General features: G+C 39.3%; 1 protein-coding gene across 4 annotated transcripts in view; it reads right to left on the reverse strand.

The window, feature by feature from the left end:
- Positions 1-21,578, reverse strand: part of LOC114667359 (phospholipase A2 inhibitor and Ly6/PLAUR domain-containing protein-like) — a 167,487-nt gene extending 145,909 nt beyond the window's left edge. For 2 of the 4 annotated variants that reach the window (XM_051920271.1, XM_051920272.1), the window contains exons 1-4: positions 21,412-21,578; positions 12,228-12,347; positions 11,401-11,550; positions 10,015-10,119 (exon numbers count right to left, since the gene is read on the reverse strand). In XM_051920271.1, coding sequence (XP_051776231.1) covers positions 10,015-10,119; positions 11,401-11,550; positions 12,228-12,347; positions 21,412-21,457 — 421 coding nt within the window. In that variant the 5' untranslated portion in view covers positions 21,458-21,578. Of the gene's footprint in view, positions 1-2,147; positions 2,539-10,014; positions 10,120-11,400; positions 11,551-12,227; positions 12,348-21,411 lie in introns of those variants that run through there. The other 2 variants (XM_051920270.1, XM_028822630.2) reach the window with 2 other exon arrangements.
- Between the last annotated feature and the right edge of the window lie 365 nt (positions 21,579-21,943).

Genomic DNA, 21,943 nt, shown 5'->3' on the forward strand with positions numbered 1-21,943 from the left:
ACGATCAAATAAAAACAAAAAAAATCAAATAATCATTCTACATTTTCAAAACGTCGAAAAAACGACGGAATGAAAAAAAAGGCCCACCCGACGACCCACCCATTCCATTTTTTATATATATAGATAATGCTTCAATTATTATATATAATTTTGAGTTTACTAGTTAATAAATTATTAATTACCATAAACTATGTCTGATTTTTGACTCTGCTATCAACATTATTAATGCTGAAAATGCATGCTGTAATCCTTTTTCCATGTGGTCTCACACTCGAAACTCAGCCTCTGAGGCTCATGGTCTGAATATTCATGACTGGTGAATATTCTTTTCATACTTAGGCTTTGAATTAAATGTAGCACATGTTAAGTTAAGCTGCCTAGCCTCTAAGGTTTTATTCTGAAATGTATGCTAAGGAGTAGTGCTGAGCTTCTGAGACTGCATGTGAACACACAAAAAGAAATCTGCTTAGCCCTTGACGTTTCATTATAAAATATACACTAGTTAAACAGCACTTAACCTGTGAGGTTACATATAAAAGACAACTATTAGTCATAGCCATATTGCCTTTTAAGTATAAATAATGCTTTTCAAACACCTTCTCATGTAGTAGACACCCAAACTTTTTAAGCATTGTGGACCAAAGTCGCTTCTGTGGTCCCTCCCGGACTTGGGGCTGAGAGTAAGTCAATGCTCAACTCAGTTTTCACAGAAACTTATAATCAGTTCTTAATTTATAGAGTAAAAGAATCATTTAAATATTAAAAATAAACTGGAGACAGTTTTTTTTTTCTAAATCTGAGGCCATGGTTCTCTGCTGGAAAAGGGTGGAATGCTCTCTCCAGGTTGGGAACACATTACTGCCTCAAGTGGAGGAGTTCAAGTATCTCGGGGTCTTGTTCACGAGTGAGGGAAGAATGGAGCAGGAGGTTGACAGACGTATTGGGCGGCATCTGCAATAATACGGGCTCTGCAACAGTCCGTCGTGGTGACGAGAGAGCTGAGCCAAAAGACGAGGCTGTCGATTTACCAGTCGATCTACGTTCCTACCCTCACCTATGGCCACGAGCTTTGGGTAGTGACCAAAAGAGCAAGATCGCGGATACAAGCAGCCGAAATGAGTTTTCTCCACAGGGTGGCTGGACTTTCCCTTAGAGATAGGGTGAGGAGTTCAGTTATCCGGGAGAGACTCGGAGTAGAATCGCTGCTTCTTCGCATTGAGAAGAGTCAGTGGAGGTGGTTTGGGCATCTGTTCAGGATGCCCCCTGGACGCCTCCCTAGGGGTGGTGTTCCGGGCATGTCCCACTGGGAGAAGGCCACAGGGCAGACCCAGGACACGCTGGATGTATTATATCTCCCGGCTGGCCTGGGAACGCCTTGGGGTCCCCCCAGAGGAGCTGGAGGAGGTGGCTGGGAGGAGGGAGGTCTGGGCTTCCCTGCTTAGGCTGCTGCCCCCACGACCTGACTTCAGATAAGTGGTGGACAATGGATGGATGGATGGAAACTCAAGTCAGATTAAGATATTTGCACCCTTACCCTGTTGTTGAATAAGCTTCAAAGGATGTTGAACTAAATAAAGTAATAACAATAAGTGCATCATTAATAAATACATACATTAATAACCAGCTGCAAAGGCCTACAGAACAATTTTCTGTGGCCATCATTAAGGTGAATTAGGCATTCGCCTACAGCACAGACCATAAGTGGAGAGGGAAACCCAGCCACATGGCTTAGCTGCCAAGCAGTGGGTTGGTGTACTAACAAGCTTGGCCTAGGGTGCAAAATAACCTGGCACTGTCTTCAGGCAACACAACTGCCAAACTGAATGGAAAATTGAATGGAAAATGGTGTCTCTCCCTTCCTTTGTGAACCTTCTCAGCTTCTAAAGTGTAAAGAGAATGTTCCAGAGTTTTGTGGAATGCAGAGTTCACCGTACCTTTGTGACATATTTCTGTCAATCACCCATCCAGTTCTATCTAGCTGCAGAGTAATGTGCTGGCTACTGCATCAATGTCTACCTGTGTGTTGATACTGTGATAGCAACTACGACTCACATGTGTGTGCTCATTCATAATTGGAGCAATGATCTTCATGTGTGTGCTGAATTTCATGATACATAAATAGATAGTAACTTACAGTAACAAGACAATAACAATAAAGTATATCAATTTATTAAAAATCAGTATTCTTTTCAAACATTACAAATTGTATGCTTACAGAAGGTTTAACAAAATTAACTCAATTGAAATTTTGCAAAGGACTGAAAATTTAATAAGGAAATACTCAGTAAAGATTATCATTTCTCTCTTGGAGTTGCATTTATGACTAAAATTGTTTTGACCACTAAAAAATGAACTTGAGCACAACAATTGGGAGCAAAGCCAAAAGGATGTCCAGGGTGATGCGCTTGGCATGGTTGCAGAGGTTTCCCTTACAGCAGTTTATTTCTCCAGTTATACCAGTCATCTGTGGGGACTGGGATCCACACACATTGTTCGTTGCGCATCCTCTGCTCTTCACTGTTGTTCCACCAGATTGAACTAAGTGGTAAAAAAAAAGAATGAAAAAAAATTAAAATAGTGTTTTTATAATGATGAACATGCTTGAACTAGTGTCTTCTGACCAGGTGTTGTCTTCAGCTGTCAAACAGAAGGGCTGCTGGATCATGCCCCATTATGTCTCGATTAATTAAACATGCTAGTAAGTTTCCATGTAAATACTGTATATTTGACTACACTATTATCAAGGGTTTTCAAAAATTAATTTATTTAAACTGAGCTTTTAAGTCAAGATTATAAATATCTCACATATAATTCTTGGGGTCAGGGAGGATCTTATATTGGGGGGGAAAAAAACAAACTTCTAGGCAGTAGTATAAATTGAGATAAGGGAAGCAGTTTGTGGAAATTTACAAGGAATGCAGCCTCTTGAAATATTGAAAAACATTTGCCAAAAGTAAAATTAAAGAAGTAAACAAGTACTACTACATGATAAAGATAATAGTAGAGATGGGAGGATTGACATTGATGTTTTGAAGCTTGTCTTTCTTTAATGAAGCACACTGTGTTGAAACACCATACCACAGCTTGTGAAAAAGCTTCATTACAATGTGACTGATGATGTTCAAGACTGCAAACATTACTTCTTCTTCTTCTTTTGGCTGCTCCCGTTGGTGGTTGCCACAGCGGATCATCTTCTTCCATATCTTTCTGTCCTCTGCATCTTGTTCTGTTACACCCATCACCGTCATTTCCTCTCTCACCACATCCATAAACCTTCTCTTAGGCCTTCCTCTTTTTCTCTTCCTTGGCAGCTCTATCCTTAACATCCTTCTCCCAATATACGCAGCATCTCTCCTCTGCACATGTCCAAACCAACACAATCTCACCTCTTTGACTTTGTCTATCAACCGTCCAACTTGAGCTGACCCTCTAATGTACTCATTTCTAATCCTATCCTCCTCGTCACACCCAATGCAAATCTTAGCATCTTTAACTCTGCTACCTCCAGCTCTGTCTCCTGCTTTCTGGTCAGTGCCACCATCTCCAACCCATATAACATAGCTGGTCTAACTACCGTCCTGTAGACCTTCCCTTTCACTCTTGCTGATACCCGTCTGTCACAAATCACTCCTGACACTCCTCTCCACCCATTCCACCCTGCCTGCACTCTCTTTTTCACCTCTCTTCCACAATCCCCATTACTCTGTTCTGTTAAACCCAAGTATTTAAACTCATCCACCTTCGCCAGCTCTACTCCCTGCATCCTCACCAACACACCAAAAACCTAAGTAGTACACTATGTCCCACACCCCATATGCTTTAAAAAGGAAGATAAATTTGCTCTTTTTATTTTATACAGTGGCAATGTTCTATTAAATATTGAGTCAAGAACTGGAAAAAAAGTGATTAAGACTGTGGAAACCTTTTGACCTGTTATCTAAAATAAGGTAAATACTGTAGTGTAGTGGGACTTCTAACGTGTCATTAACACTGCAGGCTACTACAGGAACATTCTCAAAACTCTCTTATAGGTGTCCTATTCCACAAGTATATTTTCTAAACCCCATTTAGATTCTTGTTCCCTTTAAGTACTATTTTTCCCCAAACACTCATGGGAAAATATTAAATATTTTCTCACAGCAAAACTCCCCTTGGAACTCAATAGCAGTGGGGAGGAGGAGAGAATGGAGGTATGACGATTGGAGGACTGGTGCAACTGCAGCAATCTGTCTCTTAACACGGACAAGATGAAAGAGAGGATTGTTGACTTCAGTAAGGCCTGTGCAGTCCACATCCTATTGCACACTGAGGGATCTGCAGTGGAATTGTTCAGGAATAGTACAAAATACTTTAGTCTGCACCTGACAGCTCATTTTACTTGGTCAATTAACATCACCTTCATAACCAAGAAGGCACAGCAGTGTCTCCACTTCCTTCAGTGACTCAGCGATGCAAACCAGCATCCCCACCTTTCTCACCACACTCTACTGGGGTACTATCCAGAGCATTCAGACCAGCTGCATCACATTCTGGCTTGGGAACTGCAGTGTCTCTGACCACAAGATCCTACAATGAATAGTGTAAACAGCAGAAGAGATCACTGGGATTTCTATGCCCTTCATTAAAGATATCTTTACCAAGCATTACATAGGCAATGCTTACAGAATTGTGTAGGACCACTTCCACTCTTCCAGCTATCTCTTCGTCCCACTTCCATCCAGTAGAAATTACCATAGCTTCCAGACAAGCTCTGTCAGGTTCTAAAACAGCTTCTAGGCCTTGGCTTCTGGATTCTGAACTCTGTGCTCTCCTGTCTCCTCTCAGATAATCTCCTAATAGTCTAATTATATATATTACATTTGTTACTGCTGTTGTTTTTATTATTAGTTGTTGTCATTATGTTTTTAATAATTACTGTCTATGTCATTTAATTACTGTCCATTCATCACCTGTTATTTATTTATTTATTTATAGTGTAGTATTGTTCTTTACTTGTCTTGTACGTGGCCTGTGTTTATGTGAATGCTACACAGTGGTCCTGAAGAACATTATTTAATGTCCCAGTATGCTGCAGTTCTGTGTATGGGCTGCATGATAATAAATACATTTTACTTGACATACATGAAAATCTAATCATATAATTATGAATTGGGGTGGCTTAAAATGTATTCTTCATGTTAAGGAAAACATATTTAAATGTTATTTTATTGTGGAAAATTGTTGCACATACTGATATACTGTATACATTATTGTTGCATTTATATGATAACATGATTACCATAAGATCAAAATGAACACACACAGCAGTCCTGGATTTTAACAGCACTTGTCAAATTGAAAAAGTAAAATCAACAAAGGCTTGTACATGTGCTCCCTCCGCCATTTCGTGCTTTTGACTGTTATAATTTATGTAAACCATCGTATGTCACTATTTTTGAGGCTCCAAAACTTTGGATCTTTTCTCTGGTACAATCAAGAAGACACCTTTATAGCATCACACGGCTAAAAGTACTCACAACTTAGTGCATACATGTTCTATCTAAATCCTTTAACTACCAATACTTTTGTTACTGCAAAATAATTTAGACTTCCTCTATTTTTCTGTCTATAATGGGCTGTTCTTCAGTTTGTTAGAGATGTCATAAGTTTGTCTTGTGGAAAATGGGGGAGATGTTCCAAATCAGGTGCAGCAAAAGGCACAGCAATGGCAGATTGAAGAAAGGTGGATACTGCCCCAACATGCTCTTTTAACAGGAATGTGTACTTCTGTCACACCAGATGATAAAACCCAATTAGGGGTTTGGGGTGGAGGCAAGCTGATGGCTTGCTAATCAGTGAGATTGCCTCAGCTCATCCACATCGGCTTGCCACAGGTCATAATTAGGGCAAGAGTATAGGAGAGCTGGGGGGAGGAAAGTGTAAGGATCGGAGAGCAGAGTGAGAGTGAATGTGAGATTAAGAGTGTGAGTGGAATGGAGGCATGGTGGCCAGGGGTTGGCCTCGCATGAGTGAGTGGATGGAGTTTACAGGGTAGGATCACACCTGTTGAGCACCTAGAGAGCAGGAATGACTCTGAAGAGAGTTCCGCGAATGCCTGAGAGAGAGAGATAAGAGGTGCAAGCCAGTTTTTAAAAGATTGAGAGTGCATTATTGCATATCTGCTCCTGCCCGATCATACCTGTTAGGGGAACTAGGACTAAGAAGTTTCAGGAAGGTACCGACGCTTAGAAGAGAGGACAGTCCAAATTTTATCAGTTTGAATTTTAACCAGTACAGTATTTGGATATTTATTACTGATTTAACTGCCATAACAGACACAATTGTAATAGATGGGTTATTTATTATGAAGACTGCACTGCACTTTGTTCTGAACACTTTGTCAGTCAGTCAGTCATTATCCAACCCGCTATATCCTAACTACAGGGTCACAGGGGTCTGCTGGAGCCAATCCTAGCCAGCACAGGGCGTAAGGCAGGAAATAAACCCCAGGCAGGGTGCCAGCCCACCGCAGGACACACACACACATACCAAGCACACACTAAGGACAATTTAGTGTCACCAATGCACCTAACCTGCATGTCTTTGGACTGTGGGAGGAAACTGGAGCGCCCAGAGGAAACCCATGCAGACACGGGGAGAACATGCAAACTCCACGCAGGGAGGACCCGGGAAGTGAACCCGGGTCTCCTTACTGCGAGGCAGCAGAGCTACCACTGCACCACCGTGCTGCCCTGAACACTTTGTTCTTGAATAAAACGCACTGTGCACTTTTGTACCATCTCTTGCTTTCTTAGGTGTTCTCAATACCCACTCCATCTTGGTCTATGACTATTGATGTCCCAAATCCAAGGAGATGCTGCCAGCTGCAAGCAACACAGCCATCACAATCACAAAAAAGAAAACAGTCATTGCAAAGCTTCTGGAAGCAGAAAGGTGAGCTGTCAAAAGAAAGCTAAAACTAATCAATGTCATCCTTTTCTTAGCAAAACAAGGTCTGTCTTTAGGTGGGGGTGGGCCACGGGACAATCTTTGGAGTTCCTTCAACAGGCAACTCAGGGCAGATCAGGACAACTTTCTGAACCTTTTCAAGTTACAAAATACAACCATGTCATAAAGGACTATATTTGTACAAAGGATAGTAACAAGTATATGTCTGTGTTACCTTGAAATGAGCAAAAATTCTGTGTTGTCAGTGAAAATTCTTAATTATCATTAAGGATTTTGCTTTTTATATAGACTAGGGGGCTTTGCCCCCTGCTCACTTTGCTCGCCAACCCCCGTGGCTGCACTATGCGCTAGCCTCTTTGTGGTTTTGTCTCTTGTGTATGGAGATGTGAATGTACAATTTAAACACATTTTTATTTTCATAGGAATTGTTACATATGAATAATAGAACTATTTTACATTACAGCAAGTAATTAACCATATTAAAAAAGAGTAAAAGTAAATTGTTTTATTTTGCATTAGAGTTATTCGTTGCATAATTAACACGTCAAATACTTTTTAAAAAGTAAATTGTTTTATTTTGCATTAGAGTTATTCGTTGCGTAATTAATACGTCAAATACTTTTTAAACTTATACTTTCACTGTAAAACATCAATAAAAACAATTTGTTTAATGAAATTTTCATCAATATCGCATTGAATTTTGATTCTGTGTTTGGACTTTCATTGTGACAACACAACATATCACTGCCTGTGATTGAATTTCGTTTCTTTTTCTCTATTAAAAAATTGACTTTTTCTAATGTTTGGCACTGAGATTTGTTAATTGTCTTTGCAAAAGATATTCTAACGGGAAACTTTTAACATTTTAATACGAATGGCATAGCAAGATCTCCTTTGTTGTGTAATGTTATCCGCAGAAGATGTACTACATTACCTATCTTGGAAAAATCCTTCTTTCTACGGTATTTCATGAGGTGGAAGTCCGGAACAGTGTTAAAGATTGTAGATATTGTTCGGGATATTGTAAGTTGATGTTTTCATCTTCTGCACGATCACCACCAACTGTTTCAGCATAGTCTATTGACACACATTTAACCAATTTGCCATGTAACCGATCAACATTTTTGCCGTTAATTCATTTGACTTCATCGTTTCTCATGCTAGGATTGCCTGTGTACTCATTTTTTCTGTTGATAACCCTTCATGATGAAATTCTTCAATAAGATTTGGACATAATACGTCTTCTTTAATTGAGAACTTAGAGTGAGGAAAATGTTAAAATTTATAAGAGCTGAGAGAGCAGAAACTGTGTCTGTCAAAAGCATTCACACGAATGAGAGGTGAGATTACCATGTGCATGGCTGAATATGGTTGAGAGGAGGGTGTGACCTGCAAAATCTCACGGCCAAAGTCTCATCTCAAAAAAATCTTCCAAAAAGTCTTGTCTTGTCACAGGATTATTTTTATATAATAAAGAGATATTATTGACTACATGATTAACATTGCCAAAACAGATCGATTCTTCCCATCTTTAAGGTATTTTGATAAAAGTGGGAAAGAATTAAATGTTGATGACAACTAAGAGCCAGCGTGTGATGGAGCTACGTCTATTTCAGGGCACTTGTCAAGCCTTCAATAATGAGTGACAGAAATCTGTTGCACAAAGACCTTGTATGTACAGTACATTGCTGTGCCCATAATTGAAATCTTATTGTTCTGAATGTGACATCATCGTGCACCACATCAAAGTTATTTTCTGGTACAATTGAAAATCTGAATTGCTTTTAAACCACTAGTTTGGCCAAATACAAAATGTTAGCTGATGAACAGGAACAATTGTCAAAGAGATTAATGTGTACAGTTCCCATAGACAATGCAGAGGCAGAGTGTAGCTTCAGCAGACTTAAAGGAAAAAAATGCTATTTTTCCAGTCAAAGTTACTTCTTCAGAATCATTGCATACATTAATTTACCACTGATTGAAAAAGTCCTGAATTTGCATAAGTCATCTAGTAGACAACAACACGATTCACCATGATAAGTAAAATAAAATAACTAAGAGCTGCACAAATCAAGCAACTAACATAACAGACCATTGCCAAACTACCAAACATGACATCTATCCTTAAAGCATCAGTGGAAGACGGAACTGGCAAAATGCTATCAGTGTCATCAAGAGAGCAGATTACTGGACATCAAGTGAATGGAGCATCATGGCTTCTTTCCCATGTCCTTTTTGCCACCTTTTCCCATTGCAGATGACCACAAGTTTATTTATAAAGATGAGCTGAGCAACCTGACAGTTCCAGACCCAGGTAAAAATAAGAAAATGCAGTATTTGTACAGAAATAAGTAAATAATAACATTATTTACTGTCTTGACTGACTGTCTTTGGAGGAAACCGGAGCACCCAGAGGAAACCCACGCAGACAACGTGCAAACTCCACACAGGGAGGACCCGGGAAGCGAACCCGGGTCTCCTAACTGCGAGGCAGCAGCACTACCACTGTGCCACCGTGCCGCCCTAGTTGCAAAATGTATCTGAATAATCAAAAAAGAAAAAACAGATACATTGCATAAATCAGGATAAAGTCACTTTTAGTAACTGTGTGAAAAACTGTCTGTGCCTTAAAATGCTCACATTTCTGCAGACTAGAGTTTATTTATGTCAACAGCAGCATCTAAATAAACGATAAATGTGTGAAAATTCTAAATAAGTTAACAATAAAGCTGGGTTCTGTTGTAAATGCTTTTTTCAGGGAGGGGCCCCAACCTCTGTTATTATTCCATGGATTCCTTGCAACATCGCTGCCTTAGGTATACCTAATTGTAATGGAAAGTCACTCAAACAATTAAACTGAGCTTTCTTATGTATAAATAAGTGGAGAGAGATATGAAAGCAATGAACTTGAAATGTGAAAATGTCTGTCAAAACAAAAACGTGACAGCCAAGGGGTAGTGCATATAGTTGCAAGACAGGATGATGACAAGACACGGACCATCTTCACTATTTTAAAAGAGAAAACAGGTTATTCTTTAAGAGAGGACAATCTTGGATTTTACTTACCTACAGCAGATATGCAAGTATCTTCCTTTCCAAGGCATTGCACCGTAGTCTGGCAATTTTCATCAACACAGCACTTCAGACCATTTGGATTGTTGTCAGTGTAAGCTGTGTTTAAAACAGAGTTGACAGTTTGATTACGTAAAACAATAAAACTCCATGGTCTTCCAGCATGACAGAATAGCATGTTAAAACAATACTGCAAGAGTGTTGACAAGGATCATATTCAATGAACACATTACCTCCCAATGTCTTCATTACACTTCCTTAAAGTCTAATATTGAATAATCCTTAAAATGCTGTCTTCATTCCTGCTTTAAAAAGCCTGATATCCAAGATCGTCTGATGTAGCCTCATTATGCAAATCTTGATGAAGAGCCATTAGCCTTGTAGTCTCTGTTATATTTAACTCCTTCTCTCAAGATCTTGCTGAGGCTCTATCAAAGTTAACCTTTATATGGAACCTGGAAACTTTTTTATCATCTCTTAGGGATAGATCAGCTGCCCTTATATTCATCTAAATGTCTAAATGGAACTATTCTCCTTACCATACTTAAGCATAATTTACTGTGCTGCAAAAGCATAATTTCTGCAAACTCACTCAGTCCAGTTCACAGACCTTCTTGCCAATCAGTCGCCAATGGCAGCACTAGGTACAACACAAGAGAAAGCCCTGGACTGGGTCATACGGGGTCTAATTTAAAGTGTTTAAGAATTTGGAAGGAAAACTGAACAAACAAACAAACAAACATGGAGAGAACCTCAACACAGGAGACAGTCAGGTACAGGGTTTAAATCCAGAGTGATGGATCTGTGAGGCAGCAGTGCTATTGAGTGCTGCCCACACTAATGCTGCATTCCATTTTAACTGGGAAGTTGGAATTTCTGAGTTCCTAGTAAGACTTTTCAAACGGAACACTCCCACAAGTCGGATTTCCTACTCAGAAACTCGGGCCTGTTCTATTAAGTCTAAGTTTGTTCAGATTAGGAAATCAATCCAGAACAGCAACATACACTACAACCTTTAGTGAAAGCTGTAGTATTAGACTGTTTATTAGAAATTCTGTCTATTTTTGTGTCATTAAATCAGTTGTACACACAGAGCTGTCCAATCTCTGTCTGTGGACATATTGACACAATGTTTGAATGTGCATAATGCGTTGTTATCAACAAGTATTTATTTTGAAAAAGCAAACACAACAAAGATTTTCCTGGAGGCATCCATATTGGTTTTACAAATGTTTTACTGGAACATGGTCAACTCAGGTGTAACGTCATTCCAGCTCTGACATCCCACTTCTGAGGTGAATGAAATGCAGCATAAATAAATCTAGACTAGGGAAAGTACACAAAATTAAAGCCCTGCTGAAGGTCATGACTTAATGTTACCTGGAGGACTGACAGTGTTGCAGTTATCTGTGTTACAGCACTGAACGTTGACAGTGACCCGTGATACAAGAAAATTCACAGACACCACTTCACCACAGCCATCTGAGGAAGTTGCGCAGTCTTTGGCATTGACATTAATAGACTGCCCTCCTGTAAAAAATACAAAGAGAGGCACATTTAATACATAATTCTAGTGGAATGTATATTTTTAAAACATCAGCAGCTGATGTATCACTTGCTGCAGAAGGTTACAGTTTCTGTAAGTGTGCAATAGAACCTTTATAGATATCAAATACATCAAAGTAAGAAATGGCAGTGGTTCACACTCAGAATATAGGCTTCACAGAGAGTGGGGAATACAGTGATTAGCCATTATTGGTGATTAAAAGCATTTATAGTCCATTAATGTCAGAAGGCAGCAAGATCTTTAGGAATCACAGCTATTCAAGTCAGAAGCTTTTTTCCTCTCTCCTGCCCTCTGGCTGCTGGAAGAAGAGAATAACATTTTCAGACTTGAAAGGAGAATTCTTCATCAAGCAATATTACTTTTTTGGAGTGCTGTATTGTAATGTATTCAGATTTACTGTATATGCTAAATGAGGAGCTGGTCTATGATGTATACTTCTGTACAATAAAGTAAAAGAGAACAACCTGTGTGCTGCCAGGTTAAAAGTCAATGCTGCTGTACTGCATTCAAATCAATATTAACAATCTAGTCTTTGAACATGAAAATACTCTGATAATGTAAATACTGTATATAATGTAAGGTCCAACTGCCATTTCATTGATTTTTTAACTGAAAATAAATGTAACTTTTTTTCTTTTACCTACAAAGGTTGTAACTGCTGCATTGGCACAAGTTGTTTCCTGCGGGCTACAAGTTTTCTGAGTTTCAGTGCATCTTAGAGAAGTACCTGGAGTACACTGATGACAGGTCAAAGACGACACTAGGAGAATGTAAGAAAAAAGGAAAGTTATTACCACATGTCTGTAAGATGCCATGCTGTCATCCAGTTTTAGACAGCAAGTGAACACTAAATTGTGAACAGCGCCTTTAATGAAGGGTACTTTGACACAAAATATGACATGGCCACGTTTCGGCTTACCATAAACCCGATTTTAATTTTCCAACGTTTATAAAATGCTTCTTTTTCAAATAAGAGTTTAATAACAGTAACCCCAAGTTCAGCTTCTGGCAGAGAAGACTTCTTTGTCAACTTCTCCCCATAATTACAGCCAAAGGGATGTTGTCAGGTCTCTTACCAATATTAAACTGTCTAATGTCCTGGTTGGCATTCATTCACATCTGCCAAAGCTTCCCATAATCCTGAAACAAGATGAGTATCTGGATGGATAATCTGGACTTTAATGAGGGGTATCTGAAATTCAATGCATTTACCCAGTCATTTCTAATAAAGGCTGCTCAGGAGACTCAAGTGTCTTCATAGTTCTGATTATCCAGATAAATAATACGAAAATGAGAGTGCCAAGAATAATTCTGAACCTTAAAAGTAATTATTGAGGACAGATCTTCAGAGCATTGCCCTTCTTTGCCTGATGTCCAATAATACCCATTGAAACACACCACAGTGGAGTGACAAAGTCAGCGCTGCAGCCTTAAAAACCTGTCTGACTCTCCTCTCTTTTCACTCGCACTCCACAAAAGACTCTACTGATACAACACAGCAGTCGCATTTTTGTAATATGACAGATGATGCTTCCTTCCTCCATCCTGCATGCCCCTTAGATATGCTGCATATATATTTTGCAGGGGTCCACGAAGTGTGATATCACAATGTGGACTAAACAGACTTTGTGTCCTGTTGTGTACTTAGGCACTCATTATGTACATTGGTTAGCAACACCTGATGACATACTGTATCTTTTGTCAACAAATTAATTTTTAATATTGTAAGAATATGCTGTGTGTATAAAAATTATTAGGGATTTAACAAATTGTTATTTCATTAGCTTTTCAGTATTATCACATGAAACTGGAAAGAGAGTTAACAAGAGCAATAATTATTTTAACACTTAATTAAAATGCAAAATTCCATTTTGTTTCCTTGAGCTCTGCATGTACTGAAGATTGGATTTCCTGATAATGGTGCCTCATTCAATGATCCAACAATACAAAATTTAGACTCCAGATTTACTAACTACCACACCTCAACATAAAGGGTGAACCTATTGATAAAGCATCCATGGGATGTACGGACATGAGACGTTCAAGGCCTTTTTAAAGACCCAAATCATGGACCACAGAATTTAAGGCAGCTCCGACTTTAGGCTATAATACAATACAAAGTTGTGATTTGCAGCAATTTTAAACTAACTTTGAATTATTTTTAATCATCCTAATAACAGAGGGGGGCTCTGTGGCTAAGGGTATGCACTGGTATCTGGAAAGCTGCTGGTTCAAATCCTGTTACTGCCACAATGGATCCTACTCTGTTGGGCCCCTGAGTAAGGCCTTTAACCTGAAAATTGCTCCAGGGTTACTTTACAATGGTTGGCCCTGTGCGCTGACCCCCAAAGGTTGTGCAAAAAGACAATTTCCCCATGGGAATTAGAAAATGATATCAAATTTAAAAAAACAAAAAATCACTAAAAACTGCTACAGTTGCTCTCTTCTGTAACAAGAGGTCCTATGCTTCAAAAAATGCAAGTCACTGAGTGGTTTTTCATAGTGATACCATAAGGGAACCACTTTTGATTTCCAAAAGAACCATCCACATCAAGGATCCAGAATGGACATTTATTTATTTAGTTTTGTGACTAGCTCCATAAATAACTATAAAATTGATAACAGAATTGTGACATAGAAGTGGGTTTATGATTTTTAAAGGACTCTTATACTGCCTGCAATAACACAGGATAAGCTCAGGTTGATGTTTTGTTTCCTGCTAGGTGGCCATACCTTTAAAATTTGTTTTTGTCCACATATGAAGAGCGTTCTTAAAACCAAAAGAAATAATTTCCTAAGCAAAGAGCTCTTCACAGAATGAAATGGTGCTTTATCAAGCAATGGATCTGCAAGGAAACACACAACCCACTAAATTGCCATATAAAAAACACTCCTAAAAATTCCTGAGTATAACTTCCCACCTTTGCTTCAAATGCTTCCTGCATTTCATGCTTTGAAGTGAATAACAGATACAATAATCATAAAGTCTGCCTCGTGATGGCAGTCATTTTGATATGATTTAATGCATTGTTTCCAAGATTGTGTAATAAGGATGTAACTTTCAGTGTAGTGTTTCAAAGAATATTTCATAAAGTTGGAAAAAGATTAATTTTTTTTCTGCCCCTTGCAATGGTGATACATGTGTTATTTTTATCTGTGATACTCAACTGACCACACAGACCATAAACAGGAGACCGCAACATGACTAGCTGCAGATTAGACTTGACTGCCTTCTGCTGTACAATGAAAACAATACTAAGTGACCTGAGAATCATATTACCTTGCTACAGGACAGCCACTGGAGATTGTGGACCCCAAGAAAGGATATCATATTGGAAAGGGCCAAAGCAACACTGCACTCTGTAACCTGTGTGACCCAAAATTAACCATTCAAAGCTTTTGATAATTTTACCTATGCAGGATGGCATTTTCTTAGTTCAGTCCTATACTTATTTTGATTGTCAGATTAAACAAAAAATATGATTTGAATATTTAAATTAAAAATAAGTAACTATCTGAATATATTTGAAATTAGGTTAATGATTCTGGGTGTGACTTGTTTGTATGTGCTTTTTTGTGAAGTATTATCATGGCACCAACAGCATCATCAATAACAAAACTCGGCAGGAAAAAAATAAGAGTAATATTCGGGCAAACTGTTATAATATAAGAGTCACTAAAGCTCCACGCATTTGCACTAGCTTCAAGTTTAGAACTGACGGAGGGGCCTTCCTCCAATAGTGAGCTTTAAAATAAGCCACAAAAAGAAGCCAAATCCTTACAGACCATTCATGCTATAACAGGGCCTCACTACATTATTAATATTTTTACTCATAATGCATCTGTAAAACATGAAACCCTGACACTGCATGCTGTGAAGATGCTGCACCCTTGAAATGTAAGGGGCACTTAAAATACCTTTCTCTGTGCAGACAAAAGTGATGTGATCAAAAAAGAAACTTTGTGTAGTATGTGGTTGTTGTGGCTTGGATGCATAAGATATTTCTGATTTTACTTTTTTCTCTTTCAGGATTCTGCATTTTATTGTTGATGATTTGCTATATTAAAAGTTTGTTTGTGCAGGTGGTTAAGAACACCACAGCAGTGAATACAACTAATATAAATTCATCTGTATATGAACGTAATCCTGATTCTGGTATAATGAACTGATTGTCCTGAATTCTTGATTAGTTGTGGAAAATGTTTCAAATCATTATTATATGCATATGTGTTCTATTGGTAATAACCTGGGTTCTTACACCCATGTTCACTTAGTTCTGACTATTGCTTTAGCTTACACATTGACTTATGAAAATAATGCAGCAGCAATGTTAAGATTCCCAAGTTTCGTTCTGTGGTTTGTACGAGCAAAACAGCCTATGAAATGTCTTTCAAAATTAGCCTTCCCATTAGTTTTTAAGATCATTTTGTTCTTTCAGAGAAATAACACTTGACAAGAGATTAATGATAACATATGTGTGAATATATAAAAGCAGCTTGCTCAATGCAACAAGCACACACACATCTTAGGAGCTGCAGCGGGACCCTAGCAGGATGTAAGTAATTTGTGTGTGTCTAGCAATAAACCCTTGTATCTGACTGATCAATGCTTAACGTTTTTGATTTATTTTTTTATATAGATAATAAATTTAAATGCTTCTATATCTCCTAGCTCTTTACTGGGGCTCTGTCCAGGGCTTGTTCCTTCCTTGCACCCTATGCTGGCTGGGACTGGCTCTCAGGGTCACGATTTGAACCCACAATGTTAAGAGTTGGGCGGCACGGTGGCGCAGTGGGTAGCGCTGCTGCCTCGCAGTTGGGAGACCTGGGGACCTAGGTTCGCTTCCCGGGTCCTCCCTGCGTGGAGTTTGCATGTTCTCCCTGTGTCTGCGTGGGTTTCCTCCGGGCGCTCCGGTTTCCTCCCACAGTCCAAAGACATGCAGATTAGGTGGATTGGCGATTCTAAATTGACCCTAGTGTGTGCTTGGTGTGTGGGTGTCCTGCGGTGGGCTGGCACCCTGCCCAGGATTGGTTCCTGCCTTGTGCCCTGTGTTGGCTGGGATTGGCACCAGCAGACCCCCGTGACCCTGTGTTCGGATTCAGCGGGTTGGAAGATAGATGGATGGATGGATGTTAAGAGTTGGAATCCCAAAGGCTTTAACCACTATGCCACCAAACCTTAACCACTACGCTGCGCTGGGCAGCAGTCGTTAAACGGTTAAGTGGTTAAATGACGAAATGGCTGCTGAACGCTGCATCTGTGCTGACATCAGGGCAGACCTGATACAACATGGTGCATGGTCAAAGTCCGTTCATATTTGCTCTTATTAAAAAGCTGGCTAACATTAAAATCATTAGCTACATAAACATCGTTTTCTATTTACTGAGATACAGTACATTTCTTGTAGATTACGGTACTTAATAACGGTCACGTGCCTATCTGCATGGCCTAATTCGAACTGGCTTTGAATTGTATTTTTTTAATCTGTTTGTTGTTGGCTCAGGTTGAACAATCCTATAAATTAGTTCATTAGCACTACTTATGGAGAATTGACTAACGCCGATACCTGCCGTTCATTCATATTCTGGAATGCGGAATTTGACTTCCACGAAAACTTTAATTTTGCCACGCAAGTGGGTGACTATCGCTCTGTTATTGAACGGGATGGCCGGCCTGGACCATTCTGGCTAAAGGAGAGGGGAGAAATGCAGTACAGTGTGAGAGTAGATTGCTACTTTTGGCAAGTAAGATCGCATTTCTAAATGTGTAAAAATACATTTTAACCTTCCAATGTATTTTCAATAACAGGACAAAAATACAGATAAAATTATGTTGTAATATTTTTGAGGGCTATTGTAATCGTCCTTATTGTCTCTCCCATTACGACACCGCTACCTTACTCCGTCGTCTTGTCCGGATAGTGCTTGACTCCAGGTGGTATTAGTGATTAAAGAAGTCCGGGAATGCTGCAATTTAAGTACGCAATCTTCAGTTCCTACTTTTTAGCGGAACATAATCAGATTGACAAAAGACGGACTATTTCTTGTTTTCTTTCATTGAAAAATGTGAAGGTTTGTTTTGTGCGCTTTTGATTACTTTGTGATGATGTATCTTCTTTCTTAGTGTAGTTTGCTGACCAGCTCCCTCTGTGTTGTTACAGGCGAACAGTACCATCAGTCCGATATACAACATTTTGCTGTTCTGAAGTACCCGCTCGAAACTTTTGTTTAAATAATAAGACTGTTACTTTGTCCATCATTTCGGACGATGACGTTGCTCAGACGCCTTTCTTGTGTTTTTCAGAATTTTCTGCGACCATATCTTGACGTGCTGATTGACGTTCTTTAAACAGGAAAGTTTGTTTCTGTATGTAGAAATTCACAATACAACCTGCTACATTCATACAGAATCGTTCAATACGTCAAACAATTAACCCCTTGCGTACAGAAATCTGGGCTGCGTTTCCCGAAAGTGCAGTACAAGAATAACAGGGCGTTAACACGTGTAGTTACAGAATACAGCTGCAATAAAGAAAGCCTACCCAGAAAAAAACATTGTATTCTGTCTCTGTGTCTCCGACTACCAGCTCACGACCCCACACTTTCACATTATTTAAATTAAACCAGTTGGGCTCTAACTGATTCCCATTCACACCTCAGTCCCGCCGTAAAGCTTCACTGCATTGAAATCGGTGATAATTTTGTAATCAAAAGTATTTTTATGGATATTTTAGCAAAATGTCTTAAAAGTATCCATGCTGTCTTCTCTAAGCCAATTCAACGGCATGAGAAGTACACACCAGTTTGCACCTGTAACTAAACCTCACGGCGGCCACACAATAATGCAATGCAGCACATCAGTAAACCCACAACGTATGCGAAGCAAGTTACAAACATGGCTATAGTGAAAACACACAGCCGCTACCTTCATGTGGCTTGACTTATGTGTGTATGTGTTGCATTATACTCGAGTTCTTCCCTGTATATTTGAGTGGTAAACGCGCCGGACACCACCTGGAGCACTATGGGAGTAATGCAAAATAGAATATATCTACTTCAAGCAATTATTGTGGGAACGTAACGCATTACTGTATATCAATTGAGAATTTACAAATGGCCACAGGCAAATGCCCAGACTGTATTTTGAGTGTCTGAGTCAGAGTAAAGTGGGCTGCGGTTTGTGAATATTTTCACTTCATTTTAGCGCCTTACCTTTGTTTTTCTGTTGCAAAAGCCGCTGCTTACCTTACAGTTTAACGGTAGTCTGCTGTCATCTTGAGGAGGAGCTGGCTGTTCTTCAGAAAAGTGGAATTTTGTTTTATGACGTGCCTGTCATGTCTTTTGTGCTAAATTTAGAAGCAATTCGTCTCCGGTTTTATTTTGCCATATTTGGCTATTAAATGATGATATGTCGTTTACTTTATACTAATTATCACACGTTCATTTCATTCAACTGAAGTACCAATATCAAACATTTATTATCATTATCAAACGAGTGTTTTTCACACTTTTTTGTAGACGACTTCAAGGGCTAGTTTAACAAAATACAACTTTATTTTCTTTTGCATCGGGGCTGCTGAAGAGGGATTTGAAAGAAAAGCACGACTTGCAAGTTACACGCGTGCAATCTTAAAGTTGCTTTTTAATCGGCAAGGTTTATCGTTTTCGGGAAACGTAACCCAGGATTCGTTGTCAAAAGCTCACAATCAGTGAATAAATGTCATGAAGAAGGGAAAAAAAAGTATCCCCCCGGGATTAGAAAAACAAGAAAAGGGAGGGGATTAATCATCCATCCATCCATTTTCCAACCCGCTGAATCCTAACTACAGGGTCACGGGGGTCTGCTGGAGCCAATCCCAGCCAACACAGGGCACAAGGCAGGAACCAATCCTGGGCAGGGTGCCAACCCACCGCAGGACACACCCACACACCAAGCACACACTAGGGCCAATTTAGAATTGCCAGTCCACCTAACCTGCATGTCTTTGGAGAAAACCCACAAAGACATGGGGAGAACATGCAAACTCCACGCAGGGAGGACCCGGGAAGTGAACCCGGGTCTCCTAACTGCGAGGCAGCAGCGCTACCACTGCGCCACATTAAACTACAAAATGTCTATGACTAGCACAATCAAGGTTTACAGCGTAACTGGACGGTATGCGCAGCTAGGGAATGGTAAAGTTAACATTAACATAAGTATCGACACTACATCCCCGAGCCTTTTTCGCACTTTGTTTTTCTTTGTAATGACGCTTATAGATAGCAATGATCTGCTATTGATTAGTTTACAATGTACTAGGCAGTTGTGAGCTAACTTATTTGTCACGTACCAAATGTGGACATGTTGGATTCGTCAACAACTGTAAATTGGCTACGTATACTTTAATGGGTGCGTGCGTTGCGTCCGATGCTGGGGTGGTAGGCTTCACTCAGCTGCGATTCTGCTAGTTTCACACTCGTTATTACCGGAGTGGCTACATGGAGTTACGCAACCGGACTAAAATAAACGTTAGCTGGTGGTTGTTATACGCTACTATAAATTATACATATCCGAGCAAAGCAGTTTAGATTCTGAAAGCAGACAGTGAACGTAATGTCAGAAATGTGAATTTATTAACGTGCCTTTTATAATAATAATAATAATTCATTACATTTATATAGCGCTTTTCTCAGTACTCAAAGCGATATCCACACAGGGAGGAACCGTGAAGCGAACCCACAATCTTCCACAGTCTCCTTACTGCAAAGCAGCAGCACCATCATCATTAAAATGCCCTTTTTGTGTTAGTTGACAAATACCTTTTAAAATGTAGTAAGCTACTATAACAACACTAATACACAATTTTAATGAAGTAAACCGTTTTACATGTGCATCAGTCGTTGAGTTCAATTAATCCAGCTCTGGGTCGTGTGGGTTGGAGTCTACTCTTTCACCCTCGGGTGCAAGGACGGGATGAAAAAACAGTGGACTGAGCGACACTTCATCGAAAGGTATACACAGACAAACAACGCCATTTTTGAGTCGCCCGTTAACCTGGCACGCATCTCTACAGAACAAAATCCGAAGGTGACACATGAAGAACACGTTAACTCGACACACGCAGTTCCCCGACTTTGAAGCTTCACGGCGCTAAAAACTACACAGTAAGATGGCTTTTTGTGTATTAGACAGTTCGTACACACACATACCGAATGCATACCTACAATTTAAATCATAATATGTACGCTTACGTCTTAAAGGTGCATCAGTTGAGTCTACACGTTATTGTGAGTAACTCGTTCTAAATCTGCTTATGAAAATGCCGTATCATTAATCTCGTCACGAATTTTTAAAGATTCTTAAAAACGAAAAAGGACCCGTTAAAAATTAAAAAATTTTATTTTTATATTTTCTTATGTTTTAAGTTGTTTATAATGTGTCTTCTATTTACTTATTTATTGTTTGTTTGTTTATTTGTTTGTTTGTTCGGTGTCCTTGAGTTCTCAGAAAGGCGCCTTGTATAGGCTAAATAAAATGTATTATTGTTATGAAATACGCAAAGTGTGACTTCGGAAGATTAGCAAGCCGCGTTAAAACAAATATCGCTCATCAATACCAAAATCCTAACTACATGATTTCAGATTAATGTAAAATGTAAGTAAGCCATTATAACCAATATATCGTACTTTAAAATTGCTCCAGTGTGCTGCATAAGAGTACGACGGTGAAAGACGAACAGGTTCAGAGCTTCAGCCTAATATTTAACCTCACATATATTCATCATTGAATGAGACATGGCAGACACAATATTACTCTTTTCCACGCACACAAACAACCTCCTTACCCGTGCAGACCAGTGAGAAAAGCAGGCTCACGAGAAAGAGCTCCATTTTGCATACTGGCTATGCTTCCAAGGAGGTGTCTTTTATATAACTTTTATGGAGTTCACCGTTATGGACCCTCCCTCTGAGAAAACAACGATGGAGTCTATTTCTAGAGAAATCGAAACTTAAGCATTAACGGTTTAGATATAAAATATCTACCTACTCTACAGCGCCACACGTCCAACCCCCAATGGCCACCCCACCACACCCCACATCGCCTCCTCAGCACTTGCGTAATCCGACAAGTTGTAAAAAGCGAATGTAAACATCGACAAATCAAGTGCACGGTGTGTATTCCAAACGGTGACATCGGTTTTACTGTTTAAAAAGTAACTGGAATGATCCGTGCTGTTCTGGAGAATTCTAAACTATTCTAAATTCAGTGTCTAATGCCTTCATAGGGAACCATGGAAGTGCAATTTTTGATAAATTAAAAAGAGTGATGTGAAAGATTCACATTTGCAGTAAAGGTGAAGTCAAGATAAGGCTCCA

This window comes from Erpetoichthys calabaricus, chromosome 17, assembly GCF_900747795.2.
Source record: "Erpetoichthys calabaricus chromosome 17, fErpCal1.3, whole genome shotgun sequence".
NCBI classification, from domain to species: Eukaryota; Metazoa; Chordata; class Cladistia; order Polypteriformes; family Polypteridae; genus Erpetoichthys; species Erpetoichthys calabaricus.